The sequence below is a fragment of the Saimiri boliviensis genome, chromosome 14, assembly GCF_048565385.1.
Source record: "Saimiri boliviensis isolate mSaiBol1 chromosome 14, mSaiBol1.pri, whole genome shotgun sequence".
NCBI lineage: Eukaryota > Metazoa > Chordata > Mammalia > Primates > Cebidae > Saimiri > Saimiri boliviensis.
This window is the reverse complement of record NC_133462.1, coordinates 81,659,318-81,675,672: the sequence shown is the minus strand read 5'-3', so window position 1 is coordinate 81,675,672 and position 16,355 is coordinate 81,659,318. Positions and strand designations below refer to the sequence as shown.

General features: G+C 41.9%; 1 protein-coding gene across 1 annotated transcript in view; it reads left to right on the top strand.

Moving 5' to 3' along the window:
- Nucleotides 1–16,355, top strand: part of PCNX2 (pecanex 2) — a 291,889-nt gene that overhangs the window by 240,830 nt on the left and 34,704 nt on the right. Inside the window, exon 26 of the mRNA XM_010351533.3 lies at nt 9,698–9,951. Coding sequence (XP_010349835.3) covers nt 9,698–9,951 — 254 coding nt within the window. The remainder of the gene's footprint in view (nt 1–9,697; nt 9,952–16,355) is intronic.

The window sequence follows — 16,355 nt, the reverse complement described above, 5'->3', positions numbered from 1 at the left end:
GTTGGATCTTTCTGTGAATCCAGTTAGATTCCTTTTGAAAAACCCAATTCCATTGTTTGGAACAAAAACTGCAAGTTATTTCTCAAAGTACTCATATCAGTTAAGAAGGGAAATTGAAGGACCAAGAAGCCCGGTCTTTAACATGTGTTGTGCATTTCAGCTTTCATAGCAATGTTCTCACTGGAAAGTTGTAAATCATTCCAACCTTTTCTTTCAAAGCAGCTTTTCTGTTGCAGGAGACCATGTTTAACGTCTCTTTGAAGTCCCATTGTCTCCATGTTTCCTCTTATCTCTTGGTAAACAGCCTGCACCTCAGTTCTGGTCCCTATCACGTTTTCCCTGAAGCAAGACTGTGGGTGGCTGGTTTCACCATCATTGGTCTGTTCCCCTTAATCCCAGAGGCTTCAGGGGAATTTTCTTAAGTACAGCTTTCCTCAGGTTTCATGTTTCCTTGGGAATTGAAAATCTCTTTTGCCTGCCTGTTACCTACAGAATTCAATTCAAATGTCTCCCGTTTGATCTAACTCTAGCTTTCCCCTTCCACTCTCACACTCTCACCACTCCTGTCCCTTCATGGATTCTGTCCTCTGGCCCAGGTCTCTCAGCCAGGATGGTAGCTCTCATGAGGCCTTTTGGGATGTAAGAGAAAGGAATATTTTTAGTTTGATTTTTGGTTGCTGAACCTTCTGTTCAGGAAACCATTCTTTGGTTTCCAACTTGCCCAAGAGAATGCCAACTCTGCCTCCATTTTGGCAGGTGTGTCTACCAGCCACACAAATTAGCTACAATCCTGTGCCTCACAGAGAGAATACATTAAAATTTGCTGCCACTCAATACGTAAGAATTGTCAAAACTAGTTGGAGAGAAATTGCCTTAGTTCAGGCTGCTGTATCAAATATACCATAGACTGGGTGGCTTAGACAACAAGCATTTATTTCTCACAGTTCTGGAGACTGGGAAGTCCAAGATCAGGTGCTGGCAGATCTAGTGTCTGGTGAGGGCCCCTTTCCTGGACTGCAGACAGCCATCTTTCTGCAATGTCCTCACATAGCAGAGAGAGAGCAAGCTCTTTCATGTCTATTCTCATGAGGGCACTACTCTCATTCATGAGGGCCCCACCCTCATAACCCAATCACCTCCCAAAGACCCAACTTCTAATACCATCACCTTGAATGACAGGGTTTCAATACATTTATTTGGGTGAGACACAAACAGTAATTACACATCTCAGAGATTTCCTGAAAGGTATGCAGTTCTCCCAGTACTCAAGGGTTTCTAAAATCTGCTCTTGGTTGATGCCGGGCCTCTAGAAAGCCCCATACCTAAGGCTGACTTGTTTTGACTACCTATAGAAATACTTTTGCTTTATTGCACTTTGGCCATATTCTGGCATCCTGCACTGTGAAATATTAAAACAGCCTGGCAAACCTTGTGCATGTACTTACTGTGCAATGTTGTGAAGGATGTTGTTCACCATATTGCACAATGTTCTCTTTATGAGGACCCTGGGGATATCATCTCTCTGGTGTCTCTGCCAGAAATAGCTATGATCCTTCCAAGGAGTTACTTTGTTTTTGCCCTAAAGACACAAGAAACCATTTACATTTTCCATCTGTGGGTCACTTTTAGTAAATGTACTGGGTATCCTAGAATGCAGTTAGGACCCTTGACATCGTTTCTGTATTTGTATTTTTCTTACTTCTCATTTGGACTTAAATTTCTTCATTTGCTTTCATACTATGTATACCTTCTTAGATTAACTTTATTTCTTCTTGAAATTAGGTGGGAATAAATAAGTCTGGCTAGGCTTGGCATTGGTAGGTGTGATAAAGGTGTGATAATGCAAACACAGCCACAATTAGAGATGCCAAGAGTCAGTTTGGATGGAAATACCAGTCAGGGACAGCCTTGCCAGCTTGACATTCATCTCTGCCAGTGCTGCAAAAGGTCACAGTGTGTGGGTGGGTTGACTTTCAGCATTTCCTTTGGAGGGAATATGCTTCGAACTTTCTGAGTCTTCCTGAAAATACGGACCTTGATTTACATTTGGGCAACACAGTTAGTGTATTTTCCAAAATTAGTGGATTTCATTATTTTCATATTCTTTTTTAATATAATCTTGAGTGTGACTCTTTTACTCCTAAGAGCCGATTACGCAAGACTCACCTGAACTAAGCTTTTCAAATGTTGGCAGCTATGATGTGTCTGTCAAGTCTAAGCCATCCTTCATGGCAAACTGTTTTCTCAACTGCCCTTTCACCAGTGTAGAGTCGCCTGCATGTTCCTCATAGTCTACTGTGCTATTTCACTTAGATGGCTAGAAATTCAAACTCCCCATCTCATGTACACACAGACACACACATGTACGAGCATTCACAGACCACAGACTCACACACATACTCATCCAACCAGCCCTCCCAGTTTAATAAAAAGAGAAGAAGAAGAAGAAGAAGAAGAAAGAAGAAAGAAGAAAGAAGAAAGAGGAAGAAGAAGAAGAAGAAGAAGAAGAAGAAGAAGAAGAAGAAGAAGAAGAAGAAGAAGAAGAAGAAGAAGAAGTGGAAGAAGAAGTAAGAAGAAGAAGAAGAGGAAGAGGAAGAGGAGGAGGAGGAGGAGGAAGAGGAAGAGGAAGAGGAAGAAGAAGAAGAAGAAGAAGAAGAAGAGGAAGAGGAAGAAGAAGAAACCCCTTGGCTTTTAGTTCAATGTGATAAATGGTAGAACTAGATGGAAGAATAAGGAAGGGGAAAATTGGAATGAAACTCACATTTTTGAGGTCTGCTGTTTTTAACCAGTTTTGGTAATCTCTTCAAGTGAAAATCCTCCTTTATGCTTCTTCCTTGTGTAAGTAATTTATTTCTGAAAACTGTTAGTGTGTTAGTGTGTCATGTGGCGGGGTGAGGTCCCATCCCTACCCCCACCCCCATTGGAGCCTAGGGTCTGCAGTCCTAGGGTCCCAGTGTACAGAGCAGTCAGGATATGGTGGTCATTACTTTCTGGATGCCCCACTGTTTATAGTCCAGTATAAGATGTACGTTTCTGTACATCTTCACCAGAGGGAAGAAAAGTTTTATATTGTAGAATGAGTTAAGTCAAGACCCTTGAAATGTAAAAACAAAAACAACAACAAAAAAAGAATGCTTTCAGTCAAGAGCCAAAGCAAGGAAGCAGGGAGGTCTGGCAGAAAGACAAATGGAATCCTAAGATTTGCAGTCAGCCTTTAACTGTCTTCCTTTTTATGTAGGAAACCTGCTTGGCTCTTCTCCTTCCTGACCTGGACTCCTATTTCATAGACCATTATTCTAATACCTCTGTATGTGTGTTATGATTTGAAGGTTGTAGTTTTCCACCTATGGCTTATTATGGTCATCTCACTCCTGGGTTCTATATAAAAGCTTGGTCTAAACATAGCCTTTCTTTATCTGCTGCCATATGTAAGGTAATACAATATACTGCCACGGAGTTCCTCAGTTGGTGCCTGCTCATGTAGAGATCTGGATAAGAACTTTTTATTTGTCTGTTCAGTCATTGCATCAACAACTTTGTTAGCACCTTCTAAGTACCAGACACTGTGAATAATGATATGAGATCCCAGAAAAAGTGAATAAAGAATAGGGGTGGGAGTGGGTGAGGTGAAATGTTTTGTGTTTCAATTAAGTCTCCAAAGACAAATAGAAAGCTTCAAAGACATTCTTCTGGCCATGACTGAGTAAACAGTACTGAAATATCCTTACTACCATGAATAATTATAAAACTGAAAAATTATGTTAATCAATGTTCGGATATTGGACAACAGGCAGTGCAAGACTCTGATCATTCAGAGAAAGGAAATACACAAAGTGAGCTTCATAATTGCCTCCACTTTCTGCCTAGGGGTGCTTTCTTGTCTGTAGTACAAGAAGGTGGAGCCCAAACAAAGCACTGTGGTCTTATTGAACCAGAGGGACAGAATCTGAGTCATGGGCTGCTGAAGTATCTGGACTTTATAGATCAGAGACCAGACCGGAATGAATTGCACAGAGGAGCTGCAGAAATCTGCATGGAGAACCCCTTTCATGATTAGATGGATATTAACCTGCTTTTGTGTAGGCATAGCCTGACAGAGAATGGTAACTGGAGTGACAAGATATAAATAGAGATTATGTAGTCTACACAGTGCTGAGAAATGTAGAAGCTCCAAATAGCCAGTGAGGAGACCTTGCTGAACGTCTTAGGAATTCAGTTGAGATCCCCAAACAACCAGCCTTTAGAATTAGAGATATTACCACTCTAGAATAAGGACTACTCTGGACCTTCCCAGCCAAAGATTTAAAACAAGCTTTAAAAGGATCAAGCTGATAACCTGATGGGCAAATAAATTAACTGACAGAACATAGCTCTTTAAAAAAAAAAAAAAAAAAAAGAAGAATCCACACTGCCAGGATTATAATATCAGTGATATCTAGCATAAAATAAGAGTTTTTAAATATGCAGAGAAGCAGAAAAAAATGACTCATAACCAGGAAAATGAAACTATAAATAGAAACACACTCAAAGATTTTAGAATTAATAGGAAAAGTTTCCAACAGGTAAAAATGATCATAATGAATGAACTTATGGAGAATGTAAGTAGAGAGGGTATAGAGACCATCCAGTCTGATGCAAATAATGAAAAGGCTAAAGAAAACTTACAGAAACCCAATATCTTGTGGTACAATAGCAATTATTCTAATGTATGTGTAATTGGAGTCCTAAATGGAGAAATGAGAAATAGGGGTGGAAAAGCAACTAAGAACATATTATCCAAAATTTGTTTAATTGATGAAAAATATCAGTCCATAGATCCCAGGAGCTCAACACATCCCAAGCAAGACAAACACAAAGAAAATCAAACCTAAACATATAATATTCAAATTTCTGAAAATTAAAGATAAGGAACAATTATAAGCACATGTGAAATTTTTAATTGTCATCTTACCAAGATCATGAGAGAGTTTAAAAACACATTATATAGAGATAATCAACAGTGTGAATTATCTCCTTCTCAGGAAAATGCAAGCCAGAAAACAATGGAATAATATTTTTAAGTTCATAAAGAAAAATCAAAAACAAAGAACTGTCAACTCGTAATTCTACATCTAGGAAAAATACTCTTCAAGAATAAAGATAAAATTAAAATATTTTCAGATTTAAAAAAGCTAAGATGATTACCAACTGACATGCATCATAGGAAACACCGAAAGGAGTTCTTCAGGCTAAAAAACAACATTAGAGGAAAAATTGATTCTACATGAAAGAATGAAGATTGTGAGAAATGGCAAATATGTGAGCAAAGATATTTTTGTTTTTAAAATCTTTTAGAATTGATTGTTTAAACAAAAAATGATGACAATGTATCATTGAGTTAAAATTATATGTTGAAGTAAAATGACAATAACACAAATAACATGACAGGAAAAATATTTCATTGTAATATTTTACATCATTGGAGGATGCGTATGAAATTAATTCATAGGGCCGGGCGCAGTGGCTCAAGCCTGTAATCCCAGCACTTTGTGAGGCCAAGGAGGGTGGATCATGAGGTCAGGAGATCGAGACCATCCTGGTCAACATGGTGAAACCCCGTCTGTACTAAAAATACAAAAAATTAGCTGGGCATGGTGGCGCATGCCTGTAATCCCAGCTACTCAGGAGGCTGAGGCAGGAGAATTGCCTGAACCCAGGAGGCGGAGGTTGCAGTGAGCCGAGATCGCGCCATTGCACTCCAGCCTGGGTAACAAGAGCGAAACTCCGTCTCAAAAAAAAAAAAAAAAAAAAAAAAAAAAAGAAAGAAATTAATTCATAGTAGATTGTGATAAAACACACACATTATAATTCTTAGAGAAACTGCAAAAATTAAAGAGATATGGCTAAAAAGCTGATTGAGTATTCTAACATATAAAAAAGAAATACCAAAAGTTGCTTGATTAAAAAAGAATGACTAGAAAGAATGCAAATTTAAAATGTTGGGTAAATAAAAACAGTTAGCAAAATAGTCAACTTTCACCCAGTCATATAACCACATTACATGTAAATGGATTAATCACTATAATTAAAAATTAGAGATCATCAGACTAGATAAAAAAGCAAGTCCTAACTAATATGCTGTGTACAAGAGATGTTTTAACTGTAAAGATCTGGAGAGTCCAAAGAACTCTCAAACCTATTTTGTTTCATGCTATTTAAAATAAAAAGACAGAAAATTAGATTCCTTGCAAACACTAATTATAGGAAACCTAGATTAGCTTTATTAATATCAGACTTCAAGATGAGTTGTATGACCACATTGAAGAAAGATATTTCATAATAACCAAAGACTTAATTCATTAAGAAGACATAGTGGTCCTAAATGTGCATACACCTAATAATAACTACAAGAAGCAAAAACTGAATTTAAAGTAAAAACAGAAAAATCCACAATTATAGTTGAACACATCAACACTATATCTTCTGTAAATGATAGAAAATGTATGCAAAAACATTAGTATCTAGAATATTTAAATGATACGTCAACCACTTTAAACTAATTGACATTTACAGAACGCTTCATGTAGCAACAGCAGAATACAGATGTTTTCAAGTGCACTTGAAACATTCACCAAAATAGGCCATATGCTAAGCCATCAAATAACTCTCAATAAATTTTAAGAGACTGAAATAATAAATGTTCATTCTCCAGTAATGCTGGAATTCAACTTGAAACTTACAAAAATTTATATCATAAAAATTCCCAAATATTTGAAAGATAACAACACATTTCTAAACTCATGAGTCAAAAAAGATACAACTAAGTTAATCACAAAAGAACAGAGCAGAATGAAAACAAAACAGCATATAAAAAATGTGTGGGATGCCACTAAAGCAATGCATAGAGAAAAATGTACAGCCGTAAAGGTTTATATAAGCAAAGAAAGGTTTAAAATTGAGATGTAAGCCAGGGTTCGGCAAACTAGGGTTCATGAGTTTAGAATGGCTTTTACATTTTTAAAAGGAAGAGGGGAAGGGAAAGGGAAAGAGAAAAAGAAGGAGGAGGAGGAGGAAGAGAGGCAGCTGCACCAGAGACCATATGTGGCCCACAAAGCTTCAAATATTTACTCTCTGGCCCTTTACAGAAAAAAAGTTAGTGACCCCTGACATCAGTTTCCACTCAATACTAGAAAAAACTGATGAAGGTAAATCCAAAGCAAGCAAAAGGAAGAAAAAAATTAAAGATAAGTGTTGGATGTCTATGGTTTCTGTAGAAAATAGAAAAGCAATAGAGGAAAATTAATGAAACCAAGTGATGCTTCTCTGGAAAAATCAAGGATGCCAAATTTCACCACTTCTAGTCAGCAGCATACAGGAGATCCTAGCCTGTGCAGAAGGTGCCAAGAAAGATAGTCAAGTCAAAAAGATTGTTTAATCTTCTAGAAATTGTTGTCTACATTCACTGTCTCTGCTTTTTCCCCTCCCATTATTTCTTGAGTTCACTCTCATCATACCACCCCTCCCCGACCTTTCCACCATAGCCTCTCTTGCAAAGATCACCGTACACCTCCATATTGCCAAATCTAACAGTTCATTCTTCATGTAATTTAACTTGTAAGCATCATTTGACATAACTGACGTTCCCTCTTCCTTTAAACTCTTTTTTCACTTGTCTTTTGGGACTTCCTGGTTTTCTTTCTGACTCACTTGCCATTTCTGCTCCATCACTTTATTGGGATCTTTCAGCTGCCCAAGCTTTAAATGTTACAGTGTTCAGATTTTACTTCTCAGACCTCGTCTCCATGCTCTGTACACTCTCTTATTAGCATGTAGGTTATTTGAAATAGCCCCTACATGCTAAAAATTCTTCTAGATTTTATAAATCTCTAGCCAGGGTTTGTCCCCTGAGCTCCAGATTCCTTAAGCCAGCTGCCTCCCCGACATCTCCATTTTGATATATTAGGCACTTAAAACTTAACATATGTAAGAGTAAATCCCTGATCTTCCCTCCACTCCCACCCAAAGGCTGGCCCTCCTGCAATCTTCCTCTCCTCTGTAAACAGTAATTTCTTTCTTCATCCTGCTTAGGACAGGAACCTTAGCATCACTCTTTTCTCATCTTTTCAATATCCCATATCTAAATTCGTCAACAAATCTCATCTGATTGCTTTCAGATATATATCTAGAATCTAATCATTTCTCACCACTTCCTCCAACCACCCAGGTCAAAGCCGTCATTCCCTCCCATCTGGGTTAACTAACAGCTTCACAATTGATGCCCTGGCTCCCACTCTTGTTCCCTCAACAGTACTTTTTCTGGGCAGCAAGCCAGAATGGTCCTCCTAAGACATAAGTCAGACCACATTTCTTTTAAGCTAAAGCCATCCAAGTGTTCCTCTAACTCATTCTAAGTAGGATCTGCCCCTAACTGCCTCTCTGCTTCATCTACTAGTTTCCCACTTGTGCACTCCGCTATAGACTTTCTTGCCACTCTGGGAACATACAATAAGCATGTTCCCACCCCAAGGCCTTGGGCTTGGTCTTCTGTCTGCCTGGAATACCCTCCTCTCAGTCATCTGCACTAAGTTCCCCCCGACCTCCTTCAGTTCTCTACTCAGACATCCCAGGGAGGACTTCTCCGATCCCTTATTTAAAATAGCTATTCCCATCCTGTCATTCTAGGCCTTTTTTGCTTTATTATTTGTTTGTCATCTTTAACCTAAACTTTTATCAGTTTAAGTTAAGATCAGATAAGTTATACAAGGACAGGGATTTTACGTATTTTTTTCATTGCTGTATTCACAGTGCATTGGGTGCACTCAGTATTTGGTGAATACATTAACTTATTCACTAGTTCATCTGTTTGTTTAATTATTTGTGTGTTTACTGAATTTCTACATGCCAGGCACTGCCCTTAGCTCACAATCTAATAAAAGTTATTGGAACAACTACCATTTTTTTTTTCGTAGTGACTAATCACTTTGCATATGCCATTTGATTTCATCCTTACATTAGCCTGTTTTGCAGATGAGGAATCAAGCTTGGACCAGCTAAATAAATGGACTAAAGTCAAGTCGTTTGTATTACCTTTTTCAAAACCTGTTTGTCGACTACTCCCTCCCACTGAAATGATGTTCTTCTGCACTGACATTTAGCTCATGTCTCCATAAACATTTTTTTTTTTTTTTATGAGAGGGAGTTTCGCTCTTGTTACCCAGGCTGGAGTGCAATGGCGCGATCTCGGCTCACCGCAACCTCCGCCTCCTGGGTTCAGGCAATTCTCCTGCCTCAGCCTCCTGAGTAGCTGGGATTACAGGCACGCGCCACCATGCCCAGCTAATTTTTTGTATTTTTGGTAGAGACGGGGTTTCACCATGTTGACCAGGATGGTCTCGATCTCTTGACCTCGTGATCCACCCGCCTCGGCCTCCCAAAGTGCTGGGATTACAGGCTTAAGCCACCGCGCCCGGCCTCCATAAACATTTTTAAATAGTTTAAGTATATGTTCTACAGAGACTCAGAATGAATGTGAGTGAATAAAAGAGTTCATGATTATGAGAATTGTGACTTCTTTTGGGGACTTATTTGAGAACGAATTTCCGGATTCCTCAACTCCCTTCAGCCTCTTCCCCTCTGATGAAGGCATGGGGAAATCCATTGAAGCGAACATTCTAGCATGTCTTCTCATCAAACCTCCATCGTGTTTGTGCTCTGCCAGGAACCTACTGCCAGCAGAGAGAGGTGGAAGCCATCATGGAGGGCGACGAGGAAGACAGAGGCTGCTGCTGCTGCAAACCGGGCCACTTGCCCCACCTGCTGTCCTGTAATGCTGCCTTTCACCTCCGCTGGCTCACCTGGGAAATCACGCGGACCCAGTACATCCTGGAGGGCTACAGCATCCTGGACAACAACGCGGCCACCATGCTGCAAGTGTTTGACCTCCGAAGGATCCTCATCCGCTACTACATCAAGGTATTGCTCTGTTTTCCAAACACCTGTCTAGGACAGAATGCTAGGATGGCACAGGAAGCTCCGAAAGCGCTCTGCTGAAAGCTGCATTTTGAAGCCTCTCATCCTTGGCTTCTGAATTGGAAACCCAGCCCTCTGGGGAACCATTACTTTTGGAAAAATCCTAGAGGGCTTTGCTTTAACCTGAGGTTTGTGCCCTGGGTCATATGCTAAGCGTAGGCACCGATAGGCAGACCGTTTTCTTCCCTAGGTCTTCTTTGTCCCTTCTACCACAGCTTGATTTGCTTGTCCTGATGATGATGACAAATTTAGATATCCTAGAAATATTACTAAGCCTCCATGTTTGAGTTATAAGTGTCAAATTAGGTGCTCTGCAGAGGGTCCACTTGAGAACCAGAATTGTATTTTAAGCTCATAAGGAGCACTCAAAATGTAGCTAAATCATCCAGTCAGAATTGGTTGTGACAGCCTTTTCTCCTATGGTTCACATGGAGACCAGTCACATACTGTTTCAGTTTCTCAGTGCCTATGTCTGCCCAATCTGTATCCAACCTCAGAAATCATGGCAGTTTGGAGTGAGTCTCCTGGAAAACAAGTGTAGGACTTGACTGAGGATGTGTCTTGCTCAGCAGGGCTGAGCTGTTTTCTGAAAGGGGAAGGGGCAGGCGAGGGCTGTGTGGTGGAGGGAATCTTCTCCGTGGGTCTTATGCAGGAGACTTGGGGTGACTTGGCATGGTGGAAGTCCTGGATGGCCCACAGAAAGGTCATATTTTAATGCTGTTCAAAAAGAGGAAGCTTGGCTTCTGAATTGGAAACCCAGCCATCTGGGGAACCATTGCTTTTGGAAAAATTCTAGAGGGCTTTGCTTTACATGAGTGAATAAAAGAGTTCATGATTCATCAGAGACCACAAAGCTCCCTGCCAGCGTGCTGAGGCAGGTGGTCCAGCAGAAATGAGGAAACCCAGAACGAAAAGATAACATGGCACCTAAAGTTTTAACTAGCTAACAAGCAAAGAACATTGAGAAATTTGAAATAAAGCCAGGCATGGTGGCTCGTGCCTGTAATCCCAGAGCTTTGGGAGGTCAAGGCAGAAGGATTGTTTAAGCCTAGGAGTTTAAGACCAACCTAGGCAACGTAGCAAGACCCCATCTCTATAAAAATATCTAAAAATTAGCTAGATATGGGGTGCATACCTGTAGTCCCAGCTTCTCAGGAGGCTGAGGCAGGAGAATTGCTTGAGCCCAGGAATTTAAGGATGCAGTGAGCTGTGATTGTACCACTGCACTCCAGCCTGGGTGACAGAGCAAGACCCTGTCTCAAAAAAAAAAAAAAAAAAAAGTTTGGAATAGTTATTGAAGATTCCTGACATCCTTAATAGCTGCTGAAGCTAAAAGGAAATAGAAGACGGTCTGTGAAAGTCAGAAGGGTAAATAACTGTTAGATCTCATCCCTTTAGGTGACTGCAACACAAAATATTTGCAAAACCCTTTCCTCTGGCAGAATATTTACAATAGTTTTAGCAGTTTGTGCTCACCACCTTTGTGTGTGCTAGAGATGCAAAACATTATATTCAGATTTCATACAGAACTATACATGTTGTGTCCAACTGAAATTGGGGAAGATTTGGGAAGCAAATCAGGGAGTTATAACCTATCTTCTATTTCTAAACTCCAGGCAAACTTGATATACCAGTTGTGTTAGATTTGGCAGTGGGCCATGAAATAAGAGTGGCATACATGTTAGAAGTTTATTTCTCTCGGGCTTTGATGATGGTTGGTATGGTCGCTTCCAGAATTTGAGTTCCACGATTTAAGTTACAGGCTTAAAGGGATAGAGGAAAGGACACAGAAAATGAAGATCAAGGGTAAGCAGCAGCTGCCCGTTAAAGAGGTTCTAGGTTGTTGCCACAATATCTTCCTGCTGTATCCCATCAGCCAGAACATTGTCACATGCCACCTGGAAGACGGTCTGGAAAGTGTATTTTGGGCAGCCATGAGCCCAGAATGAAATCATATGTTCATGGAAGAAGGAGAAAACAGATGATAAATGGTAACCAGCCATCTCTGTTATATCCCTCGACAAGGAAAGTGCCCCTTGAGTATTTCCTTTAGTTTTCAGGAGGCAGGACAGGGTGGTTGCAGAAAGAGCTAGATCCAGGGGCTGACTCAGCAAGAAGACTCACAGGCCCACGAATCACAGGCTAGAAGGGAACAGTGAGTACCAGTCATGTGGGTCTAGACAGCCAGGTAGATAAGCCCTGGAGATGACATCTCCCTGTTGCCTCAAGAATTAGGCTAGACTCTTTCATCTGCTACCAAGAGACCTCCACTGCTGCTGCTGGCTGTGTTTCCCACTCCCCTTCCCCCATCTCTCACTGTTTCGTGTACACACTGTGCACATACTACCTGTGCTCCCTGACCTACACACTTGCACACTGCTCCCTCCTCCTGCAGGGACTCTCATCTCCCTCCCACATGCCCACAGCTTCTCTTCCAACCTCGGTTCCAACAGCTCTTCCTCACCAGCTGGCTTACACGGGGCCATGCCTGGCAGTCACCTCCCCTGCAGCCTTTCATGCTTCACTTTATGCCAATTCCCTAAACAGAGCAGCCACACCTGAGTCCTCTTTGGATCCTCAGAGCTCTGCTTGAGAACTTACATATCACATGGCCCAATCTGGTTTTTTTGTACTGAATGAACAAAGGTTCCAGGGAACATAGGTTTGGAGTCTGGGTCATACAGTCTGGAGAAAAGAGATCCTAATTCAGGCAAGGGTTTGGTGGCCTGCTGCAGGCATGAGTGGTGGGAGTGGGGCTCAACACTGAGCCACATCCCTGCCTTTCCATGAGCCAGACGTGTGGACAGACCTGACCCCTCACCATGGGGCCAGCAGATCACCATGAGTAGGAAAGAAGGGAGGAGCAGTGAGAGTGAGATGCCCTGTCTGGGACCATCCTCCCTGGCCTAACCCTGTTGGTTTTTATAGAGGCCTTGGGGATTCCATGACTGGACCAGCTTTTGATGCCTTCTTTCCTTGGACTGGTAGTTGATACTCACCATTCTTTTCTCCTGACTGCTGGAAATGTGCCTCCCAGTCCCCTAGATAATTTCTAAGATGACAATTTGCCATTTGACAAATCCAGGATCATGTCCAAATGGAAGAGGGCTCAGGAAGGCCCCCCAGAACCTGCTGGGTAATAGTTGGCTTATGGGAAAACAACATCCTTCACTCTGTTTTTTAAGAAAGGAGAGTGAAGACAGAATGGCCGTTGCAGCTGGGCTAGGAGAGGCGGGCAGGGCACAGGTGTGCTACCTAGCATGGCACCTCTCACAAGCAGAGCCAGGGCAAACCTAGAGCAGACTCCCCTCCTCCCCCGTGAGCTAGATAATTACACATTTGAATTCCATGGGCCTAGGGTGGGACCCAAGGACTTACATTGTTTAATAAGTTTCCTAAGTGATTTGATATACAACTAGACTTTGGAGCTACTACAGACATAACTGTGCCCACAGAAACAAGAATTTTCTTAACTCCAAGTCAACACTCAGGATGGGGCTGAGATTTTTGGAGAGATGGGGCCTCATAGTGCTCCCGTGCCTCATTCACCTTGGCACCATCAGGCCTATCCTGCAAGGCTGCCTCCAAATACAGCATTCAGTGTTTTCCTGACCTTCAGCAAGGGGTGGCTCGGAACTTGCACTCATTCCCCGGTGCAGCTAGTTAGGGAAATTTCAGGAGGGCTAAGTGGTTATTAAAACAGAAGAAACAGCATTTTGGGGGTGAAAAAAAGATTATTTTCTTCTTTGGCACCGTTGCTAGGTAAACAAAGTTGCCTTTGTAGCTCTGAATTACTTAAGGTTTCAAGAGTTCAGTCCATTCCCTTTATTATTTTCTTAGTGGAAAGGCAAAGTGAAAAGGAAGAAAATTTGAAATAATTCCTTTACTACAAAGGGAATTTTTTAAATCTCCTAATAAACTGGGTTAGTTCCCCCACCCTCTATGAATATATTTGAAATCATTTCCTTTGTGGCGACTTGAGGTTTTCCCTCGTGTCTCCTCCAGCTCTCTTCAATTTATTAGTGTTTAAAATGCTCTTAGCAGTCAAGGAATCTGCTGCTTTCTGTGTGGCCTGGTGCTCCGGCTGCCATTGTTTCTGAGCAGCTCTTTTAGAAAGGAGATGCGCTTATCACTGGCCTTGCAGAATGAGGAGCAAACAACCCATCAGGTTGGTCTGCCTGCCAGGCCCTGCTTCCTAGAATGAGTTGTCTGAAAGAATATGCTGATCTACAATTGAAATGAGGAACCAGGAGGATCCCTGCTAGAGGAGCCAGATATCATGAATTTATTCAGGAGGGGTGCAGCTTTTAACACGGACCAGGTTACCCCATCCATTCATAGTCACTACCCCAACTTATCAGTTTTACTTAGTGTTGTATCCACTTCAACCTGACAGATTCTGAAGGATTTTACAGTGTTCATTGACTGTCTCCATGACAGAAGTTCTGCCTAAATGGAATGGAGATAGGGTATGACTTGCAAAAAGTGGGGTGGTTCTGTTTTCTCCCGGTGAGAAGGGTTGGTGCTGTGATTTAGAAAGCTGAGCATCAAGCTGGGTTCTGTTCTGAAGTCAGCACTGTAGGGTTTTGCCAGACAACAGGAGGAAGTGCTAACCTCTGGGGTTCAAAGTCCTCATTAACTATTCTGACCTCATCGGCTATGGGGTTGTTTTAATTCCTCCCTAGCAATGAATGAAAACATAAACTTTTGTCTTTCAATCTTTGTTTGTTATTCTTACCTGGTATGTGATTAGGCCATATTGGGGGAAAACTAGACCAGATGTTCACTAGAGCTAGATGTTTGGAGAGAGCAAATTTCTTTTTTCCCTTCGCAATGCTCAGCCGAGAAGCAGTGCCCATGGGCATGGGCTTCATTACTTTCTTTTGCTTGCAACTTTGGGCTGACGACTTAAACTGTCTGTAAATGATCCAGCCAGCAAGGAGACCAGAGAGAACCTTCCAGATTCAAAGTTCACATTTGTGACTATGAGATGTGCACTGTGGTGACCACCGCAGACACAGCAGGTCTCCTGTCTCCTAATGCCATCCCGTTCCCTCGCCCCTCTGCCTCAACCTCTCCTGGGCTGCTGCTACTGCTACCACTGTCTGCCTTCCCTGTGAGCCCTACGCTCATCCTGCTTGCTGGGTAGGTAAGTCACAGATGTCAAAGACATGACTTTTTTTCCCACTTGCACACATGTCAGCGGGCCAGGCCCTGTGCTAAGTTCCTCATGTACGTTATCTCATTCTAAACCTCAGAACAGACATGCAATGGGGACATCATTAGCATGCCTTTCTTTCCCGCCTTTGCTTTCAGCTTCCTTGACCTCTTCTTCCATCACTCACTCTCTTCCTTCCTCTTTATATTGAGGAGATTTCTTGAGGCTGGCATGGTTATCGTGGGGTGCAGGGTTACAGAGGATGGGAGAACAGGCACGCTACTGAATTCTAGTGATTGCAGATTTCATTTTTCTACTTCCTCATTTTTGGGACAGGTGGACTGTGGAGTCTAATAGAAGATGTGCCCAAAAGAAGGAAGACCATAAGCCATGAACTATGGACGAACCTCCCCAAAGTCCAGGCCATCCTTAGTCCTCACAGCAGAAAGCCTAAGTCATGCGTTTGCAATTGTTTAGTGGAAATCAGAGACTGTCTCTTCACCTGCTAAATTACTAAAAAAAAAACCAAAAAACCTTGAAACCAGATATCTCAGTAACCTGAGTTTCATTTCCCAGCCAGAGGGAGGAAGGAGCCAGAGAGGGAGGGTGGGAGCTCCCCTGGAAAAGGGTTTCTCAGCCCACTGCACTTACAGGCTCAGTCACTGAACACTTTGTTTCCATCCACCCGATATTCATTTCTTTCTGCTTTCTCACCAAAAAGAATGTTTTTTTATAAACAGAGAAGAGCATCAGAAACAGGAGCACACATGCCTGCCTCCTTGCATCAAACACTGCGAGCCCCCTAGCCTCTCATGATTTCACAATGAGAGGTACAGCCTCGTTCCAGGGGTGCCCCTCAGCCTCAACGGCCCCCAACACCACTTGCGTTTTTCAGCTATAATGGAACTGCGGTGATGCTGGCAGTGACTCTGCGGCAGCACACCCTGATCTAAGCCTATCAGCCTTGGATTTTCATTTCCTCTGTCACATTTTTATTTCTTGAGGCCAGGTGCTAACCTTTTTGAAGGAGGAATTCATTCAAAAACTACAAAATGGCTTTCCACAAAGGTGTTACTCAGAATAATCAAGCCCAAGGGAGGCATTTTCCCCAAGCAGGACTCGTAAGTCCGGTGTCTGATTAAGAAGGAAACATGGGTTCCTTGTGAGCGTATCACAGATGTCCACTGTC